Source organism: Hypanus sabinus, chromosome 8 (genome assembly GCF_030144855.1).
Source record: "Hypanus sabinus isolate sHypSab1 chromosome 8, sHypSab1.hap1, whole genome shotgun sequence".
NCBI lineage: Eukaryota > Metazoa > Chordata > Chondrichthyes > Myliobatiformes > Dasyatidae > Hypanus > Hypanus sabinus.
In genome coordinates, this window is record NC_082713.1 from 174026504 (window position 1) to 174052483 (window position 25980).

Here is a 25980-nt window from a genome sequence, read left to right on the forward strand (position 1 = left end):
CTCCAATGAAAGCAACCCAGCTTGTTCCTCTTTCCCACCTTGACTACTGACACTAATCCAATTCATCTCATTCTCCCACCTTCTCAGCTGAGAGCAATACAGCCCGTACCACTCTCCCATCTTCCCTACTGAGAAATATCCAACTTAAGAGGATACAGGTTTAAGGTGCTGGGGAGTAGGTACAGAGGAGATGTCAGGGATAAGTTTTTTACTCACAGAGTGGTGAGTGCGTGGAATGGGCTGCCAGCAAAGATGGTGGAGGCGGAAACCATAGGGTCTTTTAAGAGTCTTTTGGATAGGTACATGAAGCTTAGAAAAATAGAGGGCTATACGTAAGCCTAGTAATTTCTAGGGTAGGGACATGTTCGGCACAACCTTGTGGGCTGAAGGGCCTGTATTGTGTTGTAAGTTTTCTATGTTTCTTGTCCCACTCTCCTAATCTTCCCTGCTGAGAAATGTCCAGCTTTTCCCACTCTCCTATCTTTCCTGCTGAGACAAATCCAGATCATCGCATTCTCCTAACATACATCCTGAAAGGAATCTAGCTCATCCCATTCCCCCACCGTCTCCCTGAGCTTAATCCAGCTCGTCCCACTCTCCCACCTGCTGTCATAAGAGCAATCCAGCTTGTTCCTTTCTCCCATCTTGCTTCCTGAGAACAACCTAGCACATCCCACTTTTCCATCTTCTCTCCACAGTACAATCCCACTCATCCCACTCTCCCTCTTCCTCTCCTGTGAGCAATCCAGTTTGCTGCAACCACCCATGTTCTCTCTTGAGTGCAATCCCACTTATCCCACTCTCTAACCTTCTCTCTTGAGCAATCCACTTCATTCTACTCTTCTACCTTCTCTCCTGTGTGTAATCCAGCTCATCCTACTCTCCCACCTGCTCTCGTGAGAGTGTTTAGCCTTTTTTCCCTTTCTTTTTGTGAGTAATGTGTTCAAAGATAACGTGATAAAAATGAACATCAATATGTCAGTGATAATAAATGTGATTCTGATTCTGGATGAGAGTTACAGCATTCATATGTGTTTATTTTTAGTTAAAATGGAGACACAAGAGGTCATGGGGTTAAGGGTGAAAGATGAAATGTTTGAGGGACCACGATGGGGAACTTCACTCAGACGATTGTGTGAATGTGGAATGAGCTGCCAGAGGAAGTGGTGGATTCAGGTTCAATTTCAACACTTGGGAGAAATTTGGATAGGTTCATGGATGGGAGGAGTATGGTTCATAGAAAACCTACAGCACATTACAGACCCTCCGGCCCACAAAGTTGTGCCGAACATGTCCCTACCTTAGAAATTACTTCCCCACAGCCCTCTATTTTTCTAAGCTTCATGTACCTATCTAAAAGTCTCTTAAAAGACCCTATCGTATCCGCCTCCACCACCGTTGCTGGCAGGATGAGGTCAATGAGATTAGGCAAATTAATAGTTCGGCATGGACTAAGACAGGCCAAAGAGCTTGTTTCTGTGGTGTAATATTCTATGAATCTATGATCCATGCTGACCAAGATTCCCCTAGAACACTACAGCACAGTACAGGCCCTTCAGCCCTAGATGTTGTGCCAACCCATATATTCCTTAAAAGAAAAGTACTGACCACACTACTCCACAGCCCTTTATTTTTCTTTCATCCATGTGCCTGTCCAAGAGGCTCTTAAATAGCCCTACTGTTTTAGCCTCCTCTTTAGTATCCTCTTGGCTACTCCCCCACTTGGCTGCATATTGCCCATATACTTCTAAACCATTATCATAAAGATACTAAAGTCTCCAAACCTTATTCTACAGGAGTTAACAAGAGCATTTAAAGATAAAAATTAGCTTTATTTGCTACATGTACATTGTAATGTCAAAAACTACTGTGAAATATGTCATTTGCATCAAATCAGCGAGAATTGTGCTGGGGGACAGCCTGCAAGTGTAACCATGCTTCCTGCATCAACATAGCATGTCCACAACATAGTATCCCTCATCCATATGGCCATAAAACCAAAAGGCATTGGAGCAGAATTAGGCCATTCAGCCCATCAATTCCACCCCATTTCATCAAGGCTGATCCCGGATCCCATTCAACCTCATACACTTGCCCACTCACCATATCCCTTGATGCCCCAACTAATCAGGAAACCATCAACTTCCACTTTGAATAAACACATGGACTCGGCCTCGACCACAGTCTGTGGCAGAGCACTTCACAGATTCCCCAATCTTTAACTAAAAATATTCCTCCTACCTCTGTTCTAAAAGGTCACCTTGTGGCGACCCAGTTTCTAGCGCACTTGAACCGGCTCACAAAGCGGTGCACACCAGCATTGAGGCAGGTCCCAAAGAGGGCACCAAGCCTGCTTCACCAGTAAGGGGAAAAGCCCGCGCGTGGGACGGGACTGTGAATACTCGCCCTCTATAGCATTCCCTCCCGGGGAGGGTGGGATCAGGAAGGCTTTAAAGCGAGGCCGCTAAGTTTGAATAAACCTCTTTTGCAACTGCAGCTCATCGACTACGTGTCATTATTTCAGCGCTGCGTGTAGCACACTGCTACAATAGGTGACCCCGACAGCCCAAACGATATTTGGACCGGAGATGAACAACGCCGCATCTGTTCATGCAACTTCGTTAAAACTGCCAAGCTTCTGGACGCTGCGACCTCACCTATGGTTCCAGCAAGCAGAAGCCCAATTCCACATTCGGCAGATAACCTCGGATGCCATACGTTACTACTACGTAGTGAGCTCCCTCGATCAGGAGACTGCCGCCTAGGTTGAGGAGTTCATACAATCGCCCCCAGCGGACGACAAATACACAGAATTCAAAGCCTTGCTCATAAGGACTTTCGGACTCTCACGGTGCGAGCAAGCTGCCCGCTTACTGCACCTGGATGGTTTGGGGGACAGGCTGCCATCGGCTTTGATGAACAGATGCTGTCCCTGGCAGGTCACAAGCCCTGCCTCATGTTTGAGCGGGCATTCCTGGAGCAGCTGCCTGAGGACATACGCCTGCTGCTGTCTGACGCGGATTTCAGCGACCCCTAGAAGGTGGCGGTCCGGGCGGACGTGCTGTGGAAAGCCAAGAAGGAGAGTGGGGCGTTCGTTGCACAGATCACCAGGCCCAGCCGCAGAGCCCGCTAACCCCAGAGACAGGGGTGAGGAGACCAATGTACAATGGTGCTTCTACCACCAGCAATGGGGCACAGAAGCCCGCCTCCGAAGCCCGCCTTGCAAGTTCCTGGGAAATGCCAGGGCCAGCCGCCACTGATGGCTACGGCAGCTGGCCATCGGGATAGCCTCCTGTATGTCTGGGACTAGCAGTCGGGACGCCGCTTTTTGGTCGACCTGCCCAGAAAGAGACTGGTCCATGCCAAGACCTTTCAAACATTCTCCCTGGGTGAAGCCCAGTTGCCGGCCCCACACCTAGACTCCATCACGTTGTCCGACAACGATTTCACCTGTCCTGGTGGATTTCCCAACGGTTCTAGCACTGCAGTTCATGGCAGCCATGCCCAGACGTGGCGTACAGCACCACATCCCGACACAAGGACCACCCCTCCATGCCCGTGCTCAAAGGCTTCCCCTGGACAAGCTCTGGCTGGCAAAGGAGGAGTTCAAGAGGATGGAGGAATTGGGGATCATACGGCGGTCCGACAGCCCATGGGCCTCCCCCCGCACATGGTGCCCAAAGCAACAGGGGACTGGAGACCATGCGGCGACTACCGCAGGCTGAACGAGGCTACGACACCTGACCACTACCCTGTGCCGCACATTCAGGACTTTGCAGCAAACCTGCACAGTGCACGGATCTTCTCCAAGGTAGACCTCGTCCGGGGATACCATCAAATCCCGATGCATCCGGACAACCCCCCCAAAAACGGCACTCATCACCCCTTTCGGCCTTTTTGAGTTCCTCCGCATGCCGCTTGGCCTAAAGAATGCTGCACAGACGTTTCAGCAGTTAATGGACGCGGTGGGACGCGACCTGGACTTCGCTTTCATCTATTTGGACAACATCCTCATAGCCAGCAGCAGTTGTCAGGACCATCTGTCCCACCTCCGTCAACTCTACGCCCGACCGAGTGAATACGGCCTGACAATCAACCCGGCCAAATGCCAGTTCGGGCTCGACACCATCGACTTCCTGGGCCACAGGATTACTAAAGACGGGGCAACCCCTCTGCCCGCCAAGGTAGACGCAGTCCACCATTTCCCCCGACCCAACACAATCAAAGGCCTTCAGGAATTCGTGGGTCTGGTGAATTTCTTCCTCCCTTCAGCTGCCTGAATCATGCGCCCCCTATTTGCCCTGATGTTAGGTAAGGGCAAGGACATTACCTGGGACGAGAAGTCCGCCGCCACTTTCATTAAAACCAAAGAAGACTTGGCAAACGCCATGATGCTAGTGCACCCCAGTACAGACATCCCTACCGCCCTCACAGTGGACGCATCCAACACGGCAGTCTGTGGAGTGCTGGAACAACTCATCGAGGATCGCTGGCAACCCCTGGCGTTTTTCAGCAAACACCTACGACCACCCAAGCTCAAATACAGTGCTTTCGACCGGGAACTGTTGGCGCTATACCTGGCAATCCAGCATTTCAGGTACTTCTTAGAAGGTAGGCCCTTCACCGCGTTCACGGACCACAAACCACTTACCTTTGCGTTCACGAAAGCATCCGACCCCTGGTCGTCCCGCCAGCAGCAACATCTGTCCTACATTTCCGAATCTACACGACGGATGTCCAGCATGTCTCGGGAAAGGACAATGTCGTGGCGGACGCTCTCTCCCTCCCTAACATCCAAGCCCTATCCCAGGGGGTAGACTATGAAGCACTGGCGGAGGCACAGCAGGCAGACGAGGAGATCCCTAGTTATAGAACCGCAGTCTTCAGTTTGCAGCTCCAGGACCTCCCCTAGTCCCAGGTGAGAGGACCCTACTCTGTGACATCACCACCAGCCAACCCCGCCCCATCGTTCCAGCAGCCTGGCGGCGGCGCATTTTCAACTCCATTCACAACTTAGCGCACCCCTCCATCAGGACAACCATCCGGATGGAAGCCAACAGGTTCATTTGGCACGGACTCCGCAAACAGGTCAGTGAATGGGCCAAAACGTGCATGCACTGCCAAACAGCCAAGGTGCAACGGCACACCAAAGTTCTGCCGCAGCAGTTCCACCCCACCCGTCGGCGTTTCGACCACATTCATGTGGATATCGTGGGCCTCCTGCCAGTGTCGCGAGGAGCGCGGCACCTCCTGACTATCGTGGACCGGTTCACAAGATGGCCAGAGGCGGTCCCGCTCACCGACATCACCTCCGAATCTTACACCCGGGCACTGATTGCCACCTGGGTATCTCACTTTGGTGTACCAGCCCACATTACCTCCAACAGAGGCACCCAGTTCACCTCCAGCCTGTGGTCAGCTATGGCCAGCCTTTTGGGGACACAGCTGCACCACACAACTGCCTACCACCCACAGTCGAACGGCCTGGCGGAGCGTTTCCACCGTCACCTGAAGTCGGCTCTCATGGCCCGCCACAAAGGGCCTAACTGGGTGGACGAGCTCCCCTGGGTCCTGCTCGGAATCCGCACGGCGCCCAAAGAGGATCTGCACACCTCGTCAGCCAAGTTGGTGTACAGCACACCCCTGGTCATCCCAGGAGAGTTCATACCAGCCCCAAGGGGGCAAGAGGAAGAACCCACAGTAGCCCTGGTCAGACTACGGCGAGAGGCTCGGTAACCTGGCCCCCATACCCACTTTGCAGCATGGGCAGAACCCGACCTGCGTACCCAAAGACCTGCAAAACTGTAAGTTTGTTTTTGTACAACGGGGCGGACATCAGGCACCGCTACAGCGGCCCTACAAGGGGCCGTTTACGGTGATCAGAAACAACGGGTCCACATTCATGCTGGACATTGGAGGGAAAGAGGAGGTTCTCACGGTGGACTGACTCAAACCTGCCCATGTGGGCTTGGCGCAGCCGGTTGAGATTCCAGCACCACGGCGCAGAGGCAGACCTCCCAAACAGAGTCCGACCCAGACTGTGGACATTGGGGGGGGGGGGGTGTATCGCCGGTTCTGGGGGGGGTTATGTGGCAACCCACCTCCCAGAGCACTCGAACCGACTCACAAAGCGGCGCGCACCGGCATTGAGGCAGGTCCCAAAGAGGGTGCCAAGCCTGCTTCACCAGCAAGGGGAAAAGCCCACGCGCAGGATGGGACTGTGAATACGCGCCCCCTACAGCATTCCTGCCCGGGGAGGGCGGGATCAGGAAGGCTTTAAAGCGAGGCCGCAAAGTTTGAATAAACCTCTTTCACAACTGCAGCTCACCGACTCCGTGTCATTATTGCAGCACTGTGTGTAGCACACCGCTACAACCTCTCAATTTTGAGGCTGTGCCTTCTAGCTCTGGATACCCCCAGCAGAGGATACATGCTCTCCACATCCACCCTATCTAGTCCTTTCAACATTTGATAGGTTTCCAAGAGATCCGCGCACCCACCCACCCCCAGCATTCTTCTAAATTCTAGTTAGTACAGGCCCAAAATTTCCAAACGTTCATGTTAACCCCTTCATTCCCAGAATCATCCTTGTGAACCTCCTCTGGACTCTCTTCATTGTCAATACATCCTTTCTGAGATAAGGGGCCCAGAACTGTTGACAATACTCCAAGTGTAGTCCAACTAGTGTCTTATAAAGCTTCAGCATTATCTCATTGCTTTTATATTCTATTCCCCTTGTAATAAAAGCCAACACTACATTTTCCTTCTTTACCACAGACTCAACCTGTAAATTAACCTTCTGGGAGTCTTGCATGAGGGTCCAAAGTCCCTCTGCACCTCTGACATTTAAATTTTCTCCCCATTTAGATAATAGTCCACACTATAGTTCTCTTTACCAAAGTGAGTTGTCATAACCTGGAATGAGAGAGGCAAATGAAGCACCCAGAGAAAACCCATACGGTCATTGGAAAAATGTGCAAACTCCATAAAGACAGCGGTGGGAACTGAACCCCAGATGGTGATTGCTGGCATTGCTAAGTGATTGTGCTAATCGCTGGGCTACTGTGCTGCCCATTTGAATCAATTTTACCACTACAATGACATTAATTGGGTGCATTAAAATTGGTGCTTGGAAGTAGGTACAGAGGAGATGTCAGGGGTAAGTTTTTTATGCAGAGAGTGGTGAGTATGTGGAATGGGCTGCCAGTGGCAGTGGTGCAGGCAGAAATGATAGGGTCTTTTAAGAGACTCCTGGATGGATACATGGAGCTTAGAAAGATAGAGGGCTACGGGTAAGCCTAGGTAGTTCTAAGGTAAGGACATGTTCGGCACAGCTTTGTAGGCCAAAGGACCTGTATTGTTTCTATGTTTCTGATTATAACAAATAAGATGACTAAAGTAGCACTCTATAACAATTAAGTAAGCAAATGCTAATTGTTTAATAATATTGGAAATTCATATGACAATTAGCTGAATTACAAATTTTCTAAAATGTCTCAATTTCACATCATATTCAGTTTGAACTCACATTTCCTGTTCCTCCTGGAGTTGTGATGATCTTTGCTGTAGCGCCTGTATCTGAAGTTGAGCATCCAGTAGGTCATTGTTTGCTTTTTGGAGAGATTTCTCCAAATCCTCTGTGGTCCTTTTTAATCTCTGATTCTCCATCTTGCATTCTTGCTTTTCACAGACCAGTTCTCCAAACTCCCTCTCCAACTGACACAGTCAAGAAGATAAGCAATAAAATTAGGATGCACATGCCTACAGAACATCAAACCATTAATGCAGCCTCAGTATTACCCAACCTTACTTTAGGGTTGATCATGTATGGATCTTCACCAACAGGCTGCCTACATCCTAAAAACAGAACTCAGTCACTTAACGTATAAAGTTAAGAACTTAATGTGCTTGGCCACTAGGGTCCATAATGAAACATTTATCAACAATTGAGATGATGCATTTTGGAATCTAATAACCTAAGGTGAGAGATACAAACCACATAGCTGATGGGCAGTTTAACCAGGCATCATGGGGCAAAGGGCCTATTCCTGTGCTGTACCATTCCCTGCTCTACGTACATGAATATAGGCAGTAACGATGAACAGTGTATAAAGTTCCAGCAGCACAAGTAGACAAGTTAACAAATTTCACGTCACATGCCAGTGATAATAAACCTGATTCTGATTCTGATTCTGAGATAGAGTAGTGAAGGCAGCAAAGAAATCCTTGAATCATTCTCCAGGGAATAAAATACAAGAGAATGGAGATCTTAGTAAAACTTCAGAAAACATTGGTTAGGGCACAGCTGGAGTATAGTGTGCAGCTCCAGTCACCACTTTACTAAAGGATGTGACAGTTTGGAGAGGATGAAGGAAAGATTCACCGCAATGTTGCCTCACTTAGAGGCAATTAGCTGCATGGAGAAGTTGGACAACTTGAATTGCTTTCTCTGAAGCATTGACAGCTGATAGAGGTTTATAAAATAATTAACATCTGAAATGAATGCTAACATTACATTTGCCTTCCTCACAACTGACTCAACCTGCGAGTTAACATTTAGGGCTGTTCTGCACAGACTCCCAAGTCCCTTTGCATCTCTATTTTTTTGATTTTCTCCCCAATTAAAAAATAGTCTGCACTTCTTCTACCGAAGTGCATGACCATGCATTTTCCAAAACTGTATTTAATTTGCCACTTTCTTGCCATTCCCCTAATCTGTCTAAGTCCTTTTGTACCCTACCCGTTTCCTCAATAATACCCGCACCTCCACCATTCTTTGTATCATCTGCAAACTTAGCAACACGGCCATCTATTCCATCATCTAAATCATTTATATACAGTATAAAAAGAACCGGTTCCAACACCGACCGCTGCGGAACACCACTAGTCACTGGGAGAAAAGGATCCTTTTATTCCCACTCACTGACCCCTACCAATCAATCAATGCTCTAACCATGCCAGTAACTTTCCTGCAATACCACGGGCTCTGAACTTGGTAAGCAGCTTCAGGTGTGGCACCTTGTCAAAGGCCTTCTGAAAGTCCAAATATACAACATCCACTTCATCCCTTTCATCTATCCTATTTGTAATCTCCTCAAAGAATTCCAACGGTTCATCAGGTAAGATTTTCCATTAAGGAAATCATGCTGACTTTGTCCTATCTTGTCCTGTGTCACCAAGTACGCTATCACCTCATTCTTAACAATTGAGTCCAACATCTTCACAGCACTGAGGTCATTTTAACTGGTCTATAATTTCCTTTCTGCTGCCTTCCTCCCTTCTTAAAGAGTAGAATGACATTTGCAATTTTCCAGTCCTCTGGCACTATGCCAGAGTCTAATGATTTTGAAAGATCATTACAAATGCCTCCATAATCTCTCCCACAATCACTTGCAGAACCCTAGGGGTACAGTTCATTGGATCTGGGTGACATGTATCCTTAGCTCTTTCAGCTTTTTGAGCACATCCTCCCTTGTAATAGTAACTGCACTCACTTCTCTTCCTTCTCACCGTTCAACATCTGGGACACTGCTAGTGCCTTCCACAGTGAAGACTGATGCAAAATACTCATTTAGTTCATCTGCTATCTCCTTGCCCCCATCGTTATTATTTCTTCGACCTCATTTGCTAGCAATCCTATATCTACTCTCATCTCTTTTTTTGTTACATATATCAGAAAGCTTTTACTATCTTTGATATTGTTTGCTAGCTTACTTTCAATATTTTATCTTTTCCCTCCCAATGATTCTTTTAGTTGCTCTCTGTAGGCTTTTAAAAGCTTCCCAATCCTCTGCCTTCCCATTATTTTTTTCTTTGTTGCTTGCCCTCTCTTTTGATTTTGAATTAGCTTTGGCTTCCCTTGTCTATTCTGCTGTACTATTTTGCTATTTGAATATTTCTTTGTTTTTTGGAATACATCTATCCTGCACTTACCTCAATTTTTCCCAGAAACACATGCCATTTCTGCTTTGCTGTCATCCTTGCCAGCATCTCTTACCAATTTACTTTGGCCAACTTCTCTCTCATACCACTGTAATTTGATAGGGAGAAAGTAAAGTCTGACAAAGCTGCATTTCAGTGGAGTAAAGGATGTATGTCAATGAACTGGACTACGGGATTAATGGATTTGTGACTAAATTTGCCAATGATACAAAGATAGATGGAGGAGCGGGTAGTGTTGAGGAAACAGAAAGTCTGTAAAGAGAATTAGATAGTTTAGGGGAATGGGCAAAGAAGTGGCAAATGAAATACAATGTTGTAAAGTGTATGGTCATGCACTTTGGCGGAAGAAATAAATGGCCAGACTATTACTTAGATGGGGAGAGAATTCAAAATGCAGAGATGCAAAGGGAATTGCGAGCCCTTGTGTAGGATACCCTAAAGGATAACCTTCAGGTTGAGTCGGTCGTGAAGAAGGTGAATGTAATGTTGCCATTCATTTCTAGAGGTACAGAATATAAGAGCAGGGCTGTGATGTTGAGGCTCTATAAGGCACTCGTGCGACCACACTTAAGAGTATTGTGTCCAGTTCTGGGCCCCTTATTTTAGGTAGGTTCTTTATTATCCAGGGCATCAATTTCAGAATTGACATTGGAGAGGGTTCAGAGAAGATTCATGAGAATGATTCCAGGAATGAAAGGGTTACCGTATGAGGAACGTCTGCAGATCTTGGGCTGTTTTCCCTGGAGTTCAGCAGAATGAAGGGAGATCTCATAGAAACATTCCGAATGTTAAACAGTTTAGATATGCAAAGTTATTTCCCATGGTAGGTTAGTCTATGACAAGAGGGCACAACTTCAGGATTGAAGGACTTCCTTTTAGAACAGAGATGTGGAGAAGTTACTTTAGTCAGAGGGTGGTAAATTTGAATACCACCAATTTGAAACACAGTGAGTGTACTGATGCCCTGAAATCCTCTATGGAAACTGTTCTAAGCAGACTGGCTGAGTGAGAATCCACCAGACAATATTACTGAGCACTGGAATGCCTTCAAAGAATCGGTCTACAGCGCTGCCCAGGACACCTCGTTAAGGTCAAGTGCAAGCATCAGGACTGGTTTGATGAGAGCAACCAATCTGTGCAAGACCTTTTAAGAGCTAAGGCAGCTGCACACCAGTCTCTCCTTCGACACCCAAACTCAATTTCCAAAAATTATGCCTTTTTGAGTGCAAAATCAACTTTGTAGAGGCAACTCAGAGCTATGAAAGACCAGTGGTGGGTAAACAAGGTCAAGGAGTTACAAGCCTTCGCTGACTGTAATGACTCAAGGAGCTTCTATGAAGCAATCAAGGTTCTGTATGGTCCATCAAACAAGGCACCTCACATCTCCTGAGCAAGGACAGTACATCCATCTTCACTGAGAAGTCATAGCACATGAAAAGCTGGCAGTAACACTTCCACGAGCTGCTGAACAGACCAAGAAACATCACCAATGAAGCACTGGGCAGAGTACACCCTCGACCCATACTGTTCGAGCTAGATGCTCCCCCCCCCCCCACTCTTCATGAAGCCATCAAAGTCATCAAACAGCTAAAACCCAACAAAGCACTAGGGCCTGACAGTATCACAGCCAAGATCTACCAATATGGTGGTAACACATTGACATCATGCCTGCACCAACTGTTCACAAAGTTGTGGGGAGCTGCAGAACTACCACGAGATTTCACAGACGTATCAATTGTGACCATCTACAAGAACAAGGGAGACAAGAGAGACTGCAACAATTACCGTAGCATTTCTCTTCTGTTAGTTTCGGGAAAATGTCTCGCGAAGATCATCCTTAGATGCTTGGTGTCCAACATCAGTGACAACATCCTTCCAGAAAGCCAGTGTGGTTTTCGAACAGGCTGTAGTACAGTGGACATGATCTTCTCACTGAGGTAGCTCCAAGAGAATGTGGAAATGTGTTAAATGGCAGAGAAGTCTCTATGACACATTTGTTGATCTAACCAAAGTGTTTGACATTATTGGTAGAGGTGGCCTGTGGAAGCTCCTTATCAAAATTCAGTTGCCCCCCCCACCCCCCATGCCTAACCAACATCATCCATCCATTCCATGAAGGCGTGGAAGGCCGCATCAACATGTGTGGTGAGTTGTCAGACCCATTTCTCATCAGCAATGGCGTAAAACAGGGTTGTGTTTTGGCTCCTACTCTGTTTGGACTATTCTTCGCTGCTGTTCTTCAGGATGCCACATCAGACCTGAAGTCAGGGGTCTTCCTGCAAATGAGGGTTGATGACGGGCTTCTCAAACTCGCAAAACTGAGAGCAAAAACAAAAGTCAGGGACATTGTGGCGCATCAGCTACAGTTTGCTGATGACTGGGCACTGGTTTCCCACTCTCTCGAAGATCAGAAGATCACCAGTTGCTTTGTCAGTGCAGCCAAAAGCTTCGGACTGACAATCAGCCTGAAAAAGACAGAAGTTTTGTACCAACCGGCTCCTGGCTCAGCTACGAAGAACCAACTGTCCTCATGATGACACTCGTCTCAATGCTGTCAACAAGTTTTGCTACCTGGGCAGCATAATAACATCCTCACCTTCTCTGGATGTAGAGATTGAGTCAAGAATCAGAAAAGCCTGCTTTGCCTTTGGTCAGCAGAAAGATCGAGTTTGTTCACAGAACATCAGGTTGGCCTCCATGTGCAAGGTATGCAGGGCCGTTTTCGTATCAGCCTTGCTATATGGATGTGAGACGTGGTGCCCGTATCAGAGTCACTTACACCAGCTTGACCAACTGCAGCAGCATCACCTACATTCTCTGATGAAGATCACCTGACGAGACAAGGTCTCCAATACCGAGGTCCTCTCTCGACCCAGAGTGCCAGCAGTTTCAACCTTGGTGATGTCAGCCCAACTGCACTTTGCAGGACATGTTGTCAGAATGCCTGATGGAAAACTGCCCAAGGTCATCTTGTACGGCCAACTGTCCAGTGGTACCCAAAAACAAGAAGGCCAGCAACTACAGTACAAGGATGTTCTGCACAGGATCCTCAGAATCTAGCTCAAGATTGCTCACAGTGGAGGGAAGCCATTAGAAAAGGTGTGGACACTACTGAGAACAAGCTCAAAAAGGCAACAGAGGAAAGGTACAGGAAGCACCACAACAGAGCTTCTGTCCCTGCTGCCCCTCCAGGTCTCACCTGCCAAGTATGTGGCAAGCAGTACCTGTCAAGGATCGGCCTGTACAGCCACTCCAGGGGACGCACATATCAAACCCCACTAACTGACTGAAAGCCACCATCATCATCCTATGGGATGGATAGCCAGAGAGGGTAAATCTGTGGAATTTGTTGCAACAAGCAGCTGTGAAGGCCAAGTCACTGGATGTATTTAAGGCAGAGATAGATAGCTTCTTGATTAGCCAGGGCATCAGAGGGTAGGGGAGTGGGGATGACTGGAAGAATTGGATCAGCCCATGATTGAATGGCGGAGCAGACTCGATGGGCCGAATGGCCCACTTCTGCTCTTGCTCCTATTCCTTATGGTCTTGTCCAAAAACCTATGGAGAGCAACTAAAAGTATCATTAGGAGAGAAAATATGAAGCATAAAAGCAAGCTAGCAAATAATATCAAAATGGATAGTAAAAGCTTTTCAAGTAAGAGAAAAATAAAAAAGAGATGAGAGTTGATATAGGACCGCTATAAAATGAGGCCAGAGAAATAACAAAAGGGGACAAGGAGATGGCAGATGAACATAAGATGTAGGAGCAGAATTATGCCATTCAGCCCATCGAGTCTGCTCCACCATTCCGGGGAATAGACAGAGTTCTCTACAACGTCCCGAAGGCTGTGTTGCCTGCCTGGTGCCCGGGTTCAAAACATTGTATCTGAGCTGCAGAGGAATTTGCAGTGGGAGGGGAAAGATCCAGTTGTCATGGTCCATGTGGGTACAAACAAGATAGGTTGAATGAGGAAAGAGGTTCTGCTGAGGGAATTTGAGCAGCTAGGGGCTAAGTTAAAAGCCTGAACCAAAAAGGTGGTAATTTCTGGTTGACTATCTGAGCCACATGCAAATTGGCATAGGATCAAGAAGATTAGAGAGTTGAATGTATGGCTCAGGATTGGTGTAGGAGAGTGGATTTGAATTCATGGAAAGTTGACACCAGTACTGGGGAAGCAAGGAGCCGTACCATTAGGACAGGCTCCACCTGAACAGTGATGGGACCTGAATCATAGCAAATCACATAACTAGGGCTGTGGATAGAGCCTTAATCTAAATAGTAGAGGGGGTGAGTTCAGGGTGTCAGATGTGGTAATCCTGGGAGACCTCCAGCCTCTGTGATGGCCACATCTGTGCCAGGTGCACCGAGATACAGCTCCTCAGAGACCGTGTTAGAGATCTGGAGCTTCAGCTTGATGACCTGCTGCTCATTACGAAAAGTGAAGTTAATAGACAGGAGCTACAAGGAGATAATCATCCCTAGGCTACAGGGGTCAGAAAACTGGGTGACTGTCAGGAGAGGGAAGGGAAATGCCCGGATAGTGGAGAGCACCCCTGTGGCTGCAGAAGAAGGGGGCAGGGGCCCAATAAAGAAGGTGGGGGGAGGGGGAAGGTGCAGATGAAAAACCAGAGAAAAGGTCAAGGGGTGGGGGAGGGGAAGCAGGGAGGGGATAGACAGGAGAGGTGAAGAAGGAATGTAAGGGGAAAGCACTATGGGTAGTAGAAGAAGACAGAATCATGAGAGGAGATAGGCCACTAGAAGAGGAGGCAGAGTGAAAGTGTGACATATCCCATTCGGATATGTCCGTACATGGCCTCCTCTACTGCCATGATCAGGCTAAACTCCGGTTGGAGGAGCAACACCTTATACACTGTCTGGGTAGTCTCAAGCCCCTTGGTATGAACATCGAGTTCTCCAACTTCTGGTCATTCCCTCCCTCTCCCTTCCCCTATCACACTTTCACTCTGCCTCCTCTTCTAGCTGCCTATCACCTCTCTCATGATTGTCTTCTTCTACTACCCATACAGTGCTTTCCCCTTACATTCCTTCTTCACCTGTCCTGCCTATCCCCTCCCTGCTTCCCCTCCCCCTCCTCTTGATCTTTCCTCTGATTAGTTTTTCACCTGCACCTTCCCCTTCTCCCCACCTTCTTTATAGGGCCCCTGCCCCCTCCTTCTTCAGTCCTGACAAAGGGTCTTGGCCTGAAACGTTGACTGCTCCTTTCTACGGATGCTGCCCGACCTGCTGAGTTCATCCAGCTTGTTTGTACGTGTTGATTTGACCACAGCATCTGCAGTGTACGTTGTGTTTACCCCTGTGACTGCCTCCCTCAGCAACAAATATGTCTTTTTGGATGCTGTTGAGGGAAATGACCTGACAGGGGACAGCCGCAGTGACCGGACTCTGGCACTGAGCCTGGTGCTGTTGTGCAAGAGGGAAGGAGGAAGAGGAAGAATGCGGTAGTCATAGGGGATTCCATTGTCAGGGGAATAGATAGGATATTCTGTGAGCCTGACAGAGATACCCACATGGTCTGTTGCCTCCCAGGTGCCAGGGTACGGGATGTCTCGGATCGGGTCCAGAATATTCTGAAGGGAGAGGGCAAGCAGGGTATGTGTTGGTACCAATGACATAGATAGGAAAAGGGAAGAGGTCATGAAGAGAGATTTCTGGGAATTAGGAAGGAAGTTGAGAAACAGGACCTCCAGGGTAGTAATCTCAGGATTGCTAACTGTGCCACGTGCTAGCAAGGGAAAAAAGTAGAAGGATCAGGCAGATCATTGTGTGGCTGAGAGACTGGTGCAGCAGGCAGGGCTTCAGATTCTTGGATCATTGGGATCTCTTCTGGGGGAAGTATGACCTGTTCAAAAAGGAAGGGTTATACCTGAACCCGAAGGGGACCAATATCCTGGCGGGAAGGTTTAATAAAGCTGTTAGGGAGGGTTTAAGCTAATTTAGCAGGGGGATGGGAACCGGAATGATAGAGCCGAGGAGGGGGAAAACAGAAATAAATCTAAGATAGTGAGCAGTAAAGATGTCAGAAAGGACAGGCAGGTGATGGGGCAAATTTGCAGCCATTGGGATGAGTTGCAGTGCAATAAAGTTGCAGTGCAATCAAAGCAAAAAGTACCAAATACTGAACTTAAGGTGTTATACTTACATGTACGCAGCATAAGGAATAAGGTGTAATAAGAGACTACTAGACAGGTATATGGAAGAATTTAAGGTGGGGGGTTATATGTGAGGCAGGGTTTGCAGGTCAGCACAACAATGTGGGCCGAAATTTGAGAAAGAGAAGCCAAAATCTGATGTGTCGGTATTTCAGTGGAGTAAAGGAAATTACAGTGGCATGAGAGAGGAACAGGCCAAAGTTGACTGGAAAGAGACACAAGCAGGAAGGACAGCAGAGCAGCAGTGGCTGGAGTTTATGCAAGAAGTGAGGAAGGTGCAAGACAGATATATTCCAAAAAAGAAGAAATTTCTGAATGGAAAAAGGATGCAACCGTGGCTGACAAGAGAAGTCAAAGGCAAGTAAAAGCAAAGGAGAGGGCATACAAGGAAGCAAAAATTAGTGGGAAGACAGAGGATTGGGAAGTTTTTAAAAGCTTACAAAAGGAAACTAAGAAGGTCATTAAGAGGGAAAAGACAAACTATGAAAGGAAGCTAGCAAATAATATCAAAGAGGATACTAAAAACTTTTTCAAGTATGTAAAGAGTAAAAGACAAATGAGAGTAGATATAGGACCAATAGAAAATGATGCTGGAGAAATTGTAATGGGAGATAAGGAAATGGCGGAGGAACTGAACGAGTATTTTGCATCAGTCTTCACTGAGGAAGACATCAGCAATACACCAGACACTCAAGGGTGTCAGGGAAGAGAAGTGTGCACAGTCACAATTACGACAGAGAAAGTACTCAGGAAGCTGAATAGTCTAAGGGTAGATAAATCTCCCGGACCAGATGGAATGCACCCTCGTGTTCTGAAGGGAGTAGCAGTGGAGATTGTGAAGGCTTTAGCAATGATCTTTCAAAAGTCAATAGATTCTGGCATGGTTCCAGAGGACTGGAAGATTGCAAATGCTACTCCGCTATTTAAGAAGGGGGCAAGGAAGCAAAAAGGAAACTATAGACTTGTTAACTTGACATTAGTGGTTGCGAAGTTGTTGGAGTCAATTGTCAGGGATGAGGTTAGGGAGTAGCTAGAGGCATATGACAAGATAGGCAGAACTCAGCATGGTTTCCTTAAAGGAAAATCCTGCCTGACAAACCAATTACAATTTTTTGAGGAAATTACAAGCAGGCTAGACAAGGGAGATGCATTGGATGTTGTATATTTGGATTTTCAGAAGGCCTTTGACAAGGTGCCACACGAGGCTGCTAAACAAGAGCCCATGGAATTACAGGAAAGTTACATACATGGATAGAGCTTTAGCTGATTAGCAGGAAACAGAGAGTGGGATTAAAGGGATCCCATTCTGGTTGGCTGCCGGTTACCAGTGGTGTTCCACAAGGGTCCATGTTGTGGCTACTTCTTTTTATGTTGTATAACAACAATTTGGATTATGGAACAGATGGCTTTGTGGCTAAGTTTGCTGATGATACAAAGATAGGTGGAGGGGCTGGTAGTGCTGAGGAAACAGAGAGTCTGCAGAGAGACTTGGATAGATTGAGAGAATAGGCAAAGAAGTGGCAAATGAAATACAATGTTGGAAAGTGTATGGTCATGCACTTTGGTAAAAGAAATAAACAGGCAGACTATTATTTAAATGGGGAGAGAATTCAAAGTTCTGAAATGCAACGGGACTTGGGAGTCCTCGTGCAGGATACCCTTAAGGTTAACTTCCTGCTTGAGTCGGTGGTGAAGAAGGCGAATGCAACGTTAGCATTAATTTCTAGAGGAATAGAGTATAGGAGCAGTGATGTGATGTTGAGACTCAAAAAGGCACTGGTAAGACCTCACTTGGAGTACTGTGTGCAGTTTTGGGCTTCTTATTTAAGAAAGGATGTGCTGACGTTGGAGAGGGTTCAGAGAAGATTCACTGGAATGATTCCAGAAATGAGAGGGTTAACATATGAGGAACGTTTGACAGCTCTTGGACTGTACTCCTTGGAGTTTAGAAGAGTGAGGGTGGACCTCATAGAAACATTTCGAATGTTGAAAGGCATGGACAGAGTGGATGTGGCAAAATTGTATCCCACGGTAGGGGAGTCTAGTACGAGAGGGCATGACTCAAAGATTGAAGGGCACCTATTCAGAACAGAGCTGTGAAGAAATTTTTTTAGCCAGAGGGTGGTGAATCTGTGGAATTTGTTGCCATGGGCGGCAGTGGAGGTCAAGTCATTCAATGTATTTAAGGCAGAGACTGATAGGTATCTGAGTAGCCAGAGCATCAAAGGTTATGGTGAGAAGTCGGGGGAGTGGGACTAAATGGCAGAATGGATCAGCTCATGATAAAATGGCGGAGCAGACTCGATGGGCTGAATGGCCGCCTTCTGCTCCTTTGTCTTCTGGAGTTCAACAGATTGGAGAAGTAAAGCAAAAAAGAGAAGTGTGGTAAAGTTAAAGAAAAAGCAAAAAATAAAAAAAAGTAAGTGTGGAAATTTTGGGGCAGGTGTGACCTGTACAAAAAGGACAGGCTGCACTTGAATCCCAGGGGAACCAATATCCTGGCAGGGAGATTCACTAAGGCTACTGGGGAGAGTTTAAACTAGAATTGTTGGGGGGGTGGGAACCAAACTGAAGAGACTGGGGAAGAACTGGCTGGCACACAAATAGAGAAAGCCAAGAGACAGTGTGTGAGGGAGGATAGGCAGGTGACAGAGGAGGGACACGCTCAGACCAAAGGTTTGAGATGTGTCTATTTTAATACAAAGAGTGTTGTGAACAAAGCAGATGAGCTTAAGAGTGTGGATCAGTACTTGAAGATATGATGTGGTGGCCATTACAGAGACTTAGATGGCTCAGGGACAGGAATGGTTACTTTAAGTGCCAGGTTTTAGATGTTTCAGGAAGGACAGGGAGGGAGGCAAAAGAGGTGGGGGCATGGCACTGTTGATCAGAGATAGTGTCACGGCTGTAGAAAAGGTGGACGCCATAGAGGGATTGTCTACAGATTCTCTGTGGGTGGAGGTTAGGAACAGGAAGGGGTCAATAACTTTACCGGGTGTTTTTATAGGCCACCCAATAGTAACAGGGATATCGAGGAGCAGATAGGGAAACAGATCCTGGAAAGGGGTAATACTAACAGAGTTGTCGTGATGGGAGATTTTAATTTCCCAAATATTGATTGGCATCTCCCTACAGCAAGGGATTTAGATCCGGTAGAGTTTGTTAGGTGTGTTCAGGAAGGTTTCTTGACACAGTATGTAGATAACCCTACAAGAGGAGAGGCTGTACTTGATTTGTTATTGGGAAATGAACCTGGTCAGGTGCCAGATCTCTCAGTGGGAGAGCATTTTGGAGATAGTGATCATAATTCTATTACAGCATTGGAGAGGTATAGGAATAGACGAGTTAGAAAAGTGTTTAATTGGAGTAAGGGGAATTATGAGGCTATCAGGCAGGAAATTAGAAGCTAAATTGGAAACAGATGTTCTCAGGGCAAAGTACAGAAGAAATTTTCAGGGAATATTTGTGTGGAGTTCTGCATTGGTATGTTCCAATGAGACAGGTAAGTTATGGTAGGGTACAGGAACCACCCATGGTGTTACAAAAGCTGTAATAAATCTAGTCAAGAAAAGAAAAGCTTACAAAAGGTTCAGAGAGCTAGGTAATGTTAGAGATCTAGAAGACTATAAGGCTAACAGGAAGGAGCTTAAGGAAATTAGGAGAGCCAGAAAGGGCCTTGAGAAGGCCTTAATGGGCAGGATTAACACCAAGGCATTCTACAAGTACGTGAAGAGCAGGAGAATAAGATGTGAAAGAATAGGATCTATCAAGTATGACTGTGGGAAAGTGTGTATGGAACCTGAGGAAATAGCAGAGGTAATTAATGAATACTTTGCTTCAGTATTTACTATGGAAAAGGATTTTGGTGATAGTAGTGATGACTTGCAGCAGACTAAAAAGCTTGAGCATGTAGATATTAAGAAAGAGGATGTGCAGGAGCTTTTGGAAAGCAGTAAGTTGGACAAGTCGCCGGGACCAGATGAGATGTACCCCAGGATACTGTGGTAGGCCAGGGAGGAGAACGCTGAGCCTCTGGTGATGATCTTTGCATCATTAATGGGGACGGGAGAGGTTCTGGAGGATTGGAGTGTTGCGAATGTTGTTCTTTTATTCAAGAAAGGGAGTAGTGATCGACCAGGAAATAATAGGCCAGTGAGTCTTACCTCAGTGGTTGTTAACTTGATGGAGAAGATCCTGAGAGGAAGGATTTATGAATATTTGGAGAGGTATAATATGATTAGGAATAGTCAGCATGGCTTTGTCAAGGGCAGGTTGTGCCTTACGAGCCTGATTGAATTTTTTGAGGATGTGACTAAACACATTGATGATGGAAAAGCAGTAGATGTAGTGTACATGGATTTCAGCAAGGCGTTTGATAAGGTACCCCATGTAAGACTTATTGAGAAAGTGAAGAAGCATGGGATCCAAGGGGACATTGCTTTGTGGATCCAGAACTGGTTTGCCTAGAGACGGGTCATATTGTGCATGGAGGTCGGTCACCAGTGCGGTGTTTCAGGGATCTGTTCTGGGATCCTTACTCTTCATGAGTTTTATAAATGACTTGGATGAAGAAGTGGAGGGATGGGTTAGTAAGTTTGCTGATGACACAAAGGTTGGAGGATTTATGGATAGAGTGGAGGGCTGTCAGAGGTTACAGCGGGACATTGATAGGATGCAAAACTGGGCTGAGAAGTGGCGGATGGAGTTCAACCCAGATAAGTGTGAAGTGGTTCATTTTGGTAGGTCAAGTATGATGGCAGAATATAGTATTAATGGGAAGATTCTTGGTAGTGTGGAAGATCAGAGGGATCTTGGGATCCGAGTCCACAGGACACTCAAAGCAGCTGCACAGGTTTACTCTGTAGTTAAGAAGGCGTATGGTGTATTGGCTTTCATCAATCGTGGAATTGAATTTAGGAGCCGAGAGGTAATGTTGCAGCTATATAGGACCCTGGTCAGACCCCACTTGAAGTACTGTGCTAAGTTCTGGTCACCTCACTACAGAAAGGATGTGGAAGCCATAGGAAGGGTGCAGAGGAGATTTACAAAGATGTTGCCTGGATTGGGGAGCATGCCTTATGAAAACAGGTTAAGTGAACTCTGCCTTTTCTCCGTGGAGCGACAGAAGATGTGAGGTGACCTGACAGAGATGTGTAAGATGATGAGAGGCATTGACAGTCAGAGGCTTTTTCCCAGGGCTGAAATGGTTCCCACTAGAGGACACAGGTTTAAGGTGCTGGGGAGCAGGTACAGAGAAGATGTCAGGGGTAAGTTTTTTAGTCAGAGAGTGGTGAGTGTGTGGAATGGGCTGCCGGCAATGGCGGTGGAGCCAGATACCACAGGGTCTTTTAAGAGACTTATGGATAGGTACATGGAGCTTAGAAAAATAGAGGGCTATGAATAAGCCTAGTGATTTCTACGGTAGGGACATGTTCGGCACAATTTTGTGGGCTAAAGGGTCTGTATTGCGCTGTAGGTTTTCTATGTTTCTATGGAGTGAAAAAAAGTCAAGTGCAAAAGAGTAAAAGATTACAAGATTTTAAAAGCACAATGAGTGTATGGGCACTTTATTTGAATGCCCTAGTATTCAAAACAAGGTCAGTGAACTTGTGGCACAAATAAGTTCAAGAGGATATGAATTAGTGACCATTACAGAGATGCATTTGCAGGGTGGATTGGATTGGGAATTAAATATCCAAAAATATCAAGGTTCTATAAGAGGATAGGCAGGAAGGAAAAGATGTTGGTTAGTGCTCTTAAGTAAAGATGAGATCAGGGCGATAGTGAGAGACGATACAAGATTTAAGGAGCAGAATGTTGAATCCACCTGGGTATAGATAAAGAATGGTAAAGGGAAAAATTCACTGATGGGAGTTGTCTATTGACCACCAATTAATAACATTACAGTGGCACAGGCAATAAAAAGAGAAATATCTGAGGCATGGAACAGCAGTTATCACGGGGGACTTTAACTTTTACATAGATTGGGTGAATCAAGTTGGTCGAGGCAGTCTTGATGAGGACTTCATAGAATGCATCCATGATGGCTATCTTGAACAGCATGTTACCGAACCTACAAGGGAATGTGCTATGTTAGATCTGGTCCCGTGCAATGAGACAGGTAAAATTAGTGATCTTGTAGTTAGGGATCCTCTTGGAAAGAATGATCACAATATGATTGAATTTCTCATAGAAATCGAGGGTGCAATAGTTTAATCTAAAACCAGTGTATTATGCCTATACAATACAGACTACAATGGGCTGAGGGAGGGTTTGGTTAGTGTAGACTGGAAACACAGGTTATATGGTGGGGTAGTTGAGGAACAGTAGAAGACTTTCAAAGAGATTTTTCCACGGTGCTCAACAAAAGTGTATTCCAGTTTGGGCTCCTTACTTTAGAAAGGATATACTGACATTGGAGAGGGTTCAGAGAAGATTCATGAGAATGATTCAAGGAATGAGAGGGTTACCATATGAGGAACGTCTGGCAGCTCTTGAGCTGTATTCCCTGGAGTTCAGGAGAATGAGGGGGGATCTCATAGAAACATTCCAAATGTTAAAAGTCCTGAACAGATTAGATATGGCAAAGTTATTTCCCATGGTAGGGGATTCTAGGACGAGAGGGCAAGACTTCAGGTTTGAATGACGTCCTTTTAGAACTGAGATGTAGAGAAATTACTTTAGTCAGAGGGTGGTAAATCTGTGGAATTTGTTGCCACAAGCAGCTGTGGATGCCAAGTCATCGGATGTATTTAAGGCAGAGATAGATAGGTTCTTGATTAGCCAGGGCATCAAAAGGTATGGGGTGAAAGCAGGGGAGTGGGGAATGACTGGATAAAGTGGATCAGCCCATGATTGAATGACGTTGCAGACTCGATGAGCCAAATGAGCTCCTAAATCTTATGGTCTTATGGTATAAAAACAAGGACAGTAAGGGTGGGGAGAGCCAGCCTGGGATAACTCAGGAAATAAAAGAAGGCATCAAAATAAAAGCTCATGCATACAAAGTCGCCAAGGGTAGTGGAAAAATGGAAGATTAGGAAAACTTTTAAAAGCAACAAAGAACCACTAAGTGAGCAATAAAGAAAGGGAAAGCTAGATTATGAAAGTAAACTAGCACAAAATATAAAAACAGATAGTAAAAGTTTTATTAATTATATAAATGGGAAAAGGGTGGGTACAGTGAATGTAGTTCCCTTGGAGGTTGAGAAGAGGGAAATTGATATTGGGTAATGAGAAAATGGCCAAGGCTTTGAATGACTATTTTGTCAGTCTTCACGGTGGAGGACAAAACTAACATGCCAAAGAGAGATGTTATGGCTGCGATGGAAGGTGACAAACTCGATACAATAGCTATCACTAAAGAGGTGGTGCTGAGCAAACTTGTTGGCCTGAAGATAGACAAGTCCCCTGGACCTGATGGAATGCATCCCAGGGTACTGAAAGAAATGGTAGAAGTTATAGGAGAGACTTTAGTGATTCACCAAAATTCCCTGAACACTGGGATGGTCTCAACAGATTGGAAGACAGCAAATGTAATGCTACTGTTCAAAAAAGGATGTAGACAAAAGGCAGGTAACTACAGACCAGTTAATTTAACATCTGTAGTTGGGAAAATGCTTGAAGCTGTCATTAAAGAAGAAATAGCGAGACATCTGGAAAGAAATGGATCCACCAGGCAGATGCAGCATGGATTCAGCAAAGGCAAGTGCTGTTTGACAAACTTACTGGAGTTCTTTGAGGATATAACAAGCACAGTGGATAGAGGGGAACAGATGGACGTTATTTACTTGGATTTCCAGAAGGTGTTTGATAAGGTGCCACATAAAAGACTTATCCATAAGATAAGGGTGCACAGAGTTGGGGGTGATGTATTAGCATGGATAGAGGATTGGTTAACTGATAGAAACAGAGAGTTGCGATACAAGGGTATTACTCTGGTTGGCAATCAGTGGTGAGCAGTGTGCTGCAGGGGTCAGTGCTGGGCCTGCAACTGTTCACGATATACATTAACGATCTGGAAGAGGAGACCAAGTATAGTGTATCTAAGTTTGCTGATGACACTAAATTGAGTGGAAAAGCAAATTGTGCAGAGGATACGTTGAGTCAGCAGAGAGATATTGATGGTTAAGTGAGTGAGCAAGGGTCAGGCAGTTGGAGTACAATGTTGGTAAATGCGAGGTCATCCACTTTGGAAGGATAAATGAAAGAGTAGATCATTATTTAAATGGTAAAAAATTGCAGCATGCTGCTGTGCAGAGGGACTTGAGGGTGCTTGTGCATGAATCACAAAAGGCTGATTTGCAGGTGCAGCAGGCTATTAAGACGACAAATGGAATGTTGGCCTTCATTGCTAGAGGGATTGAATTTAAGAGCAGGGAAGTTATGCTGCAACTGTACAGGGTACAGGTAAGGCCACACCTGGAGTACTGTGTGTAGATCTGGTCTCCTTACTTGAGGAAGGATATACTGACTTTAGACATGGTGCAGAGGAGGTTCACCATGTTGATTCCAGAGATGAGGGGGTAGACTATGAGGAGAGATAACAGACCCGGGCAACTCACTCGCTGAGATTCAGAAGAATGAGAGGATATCTTATAGACACATATAAAATTATGAAAAAGATAGATAAGATAGAGGCAGGAAAGGTGTTTCCGGGGTAGGTGACACTAGTCCCTTTGCACTTCTGATTTTTGAACTTTCTCCCCATTTAGATAACTATTGTTCTTTTTACCAAAACGCATTATCATACATTTCCCAACACTGTATTCCATCTGCCACTTTCTTGCCCTTTCTTCCAATCCGTCTAAGTCTGCTGCAGTGGCATTGCTTCCTCAGCACTACCTACCCCTCCAACTATCTTTGTATCATCCACAAGCTTTGCCACAAAGCCAGCAACTCAATTATCCAAATCACTGACAAACAATACTAATCCCTGAGAAACACCACTAGTCACTGGCAGCCAACCAAAAAAAGGTTCCCTTTATTCCCACATGCTGCCTCCTGCCTATCAGCCAGTCTTCTGTCCGCGTCAGTATCTTTCCTGCAATGCATAGGATTTTATCTTGTGTGGCACTTTATCAAGTAACCCAAGTAAATGACATTCACTGCTTTGTCACCCTGCTTGTTACTTCCTTGAACAACTCTAACAAATCTGTCAGGCAAGATTTCCCTTTACAAAAACCATGCTGACTTTAATTTATTTTACCATGAGTCTCCAAGTACCCCAAAACCTCATCCTTAATAATAAACTCCAACATTTTCCCAACCACTGAGGTTGGGCTAACCGGCTTATAATTTCCTTTCTTTGCCTCCCTCCCTTCTTAAAGAGTGGAATGCCACTTGCAATCTTCCAATCCTCCAGGACCATACCAGAATCAAGTTATTCTTGAAAGATTATAACAAATGCATCCATTATCTTTTCAGCAACCTCTCTCAGGACTCTGGGTTGTAGTCCATCTGATCTAGATGACTTATCCACCTTATGATCTTTGAGTTTGAATAGCACTTTTTTGTTTCTAATAACAATGGTATTCACACCTGCTCTCTCACACTTACGGACCTCTAGCACAGTGCTAGTGTCTTCCACAATGAAGACTGGTGCAAAGTTCTCATTCAGTTTATCTGCCATTTCTTCGTCCCCCATTGTTACCTCACCAGCATCATTTTCCAGTGGTCCCTTTTACCCTTTATATAACTGAAAAAACTTTTGATACCCCGTTTTATATTATTGGCTAGTTTGCCCCCATTTCACTTCTTCTCGCTTTCTTAGTTGCCTTTTGTTAAAAGCTTCCCCATTCATCCATCTTCCAGCTCACTTTTGCTGCCTTAATATGTCCTTTGCTTGGCTTTTATGCACTTTCCTTG

The 25980-nt window shown here is 45.8% G+C and overlaps 1 protein-coding gene across 1 annotated transcript in view; it reads right to left on the reverse strand.

The window, feature by feature from the left end:
- Nucleotides 1–25980, reverse strand: part of cracr2aa (calcium release activated channel regulator 2Aa) — a 124483-nt gene that overhangs the window by 82555 nt on the left and 15948 nt on the right. The window contains exon 7 of the mRNA XM_059978606.1: nucleotides 7529–7716. Within this exon, the coding sequence (XP_059834589.1) occupies nucleotides 7529–7716 (188 nt within the window). The remainder of the gene's footprint in view (nucleotides 1–7528; nucleotides 7717–25980) is intronic.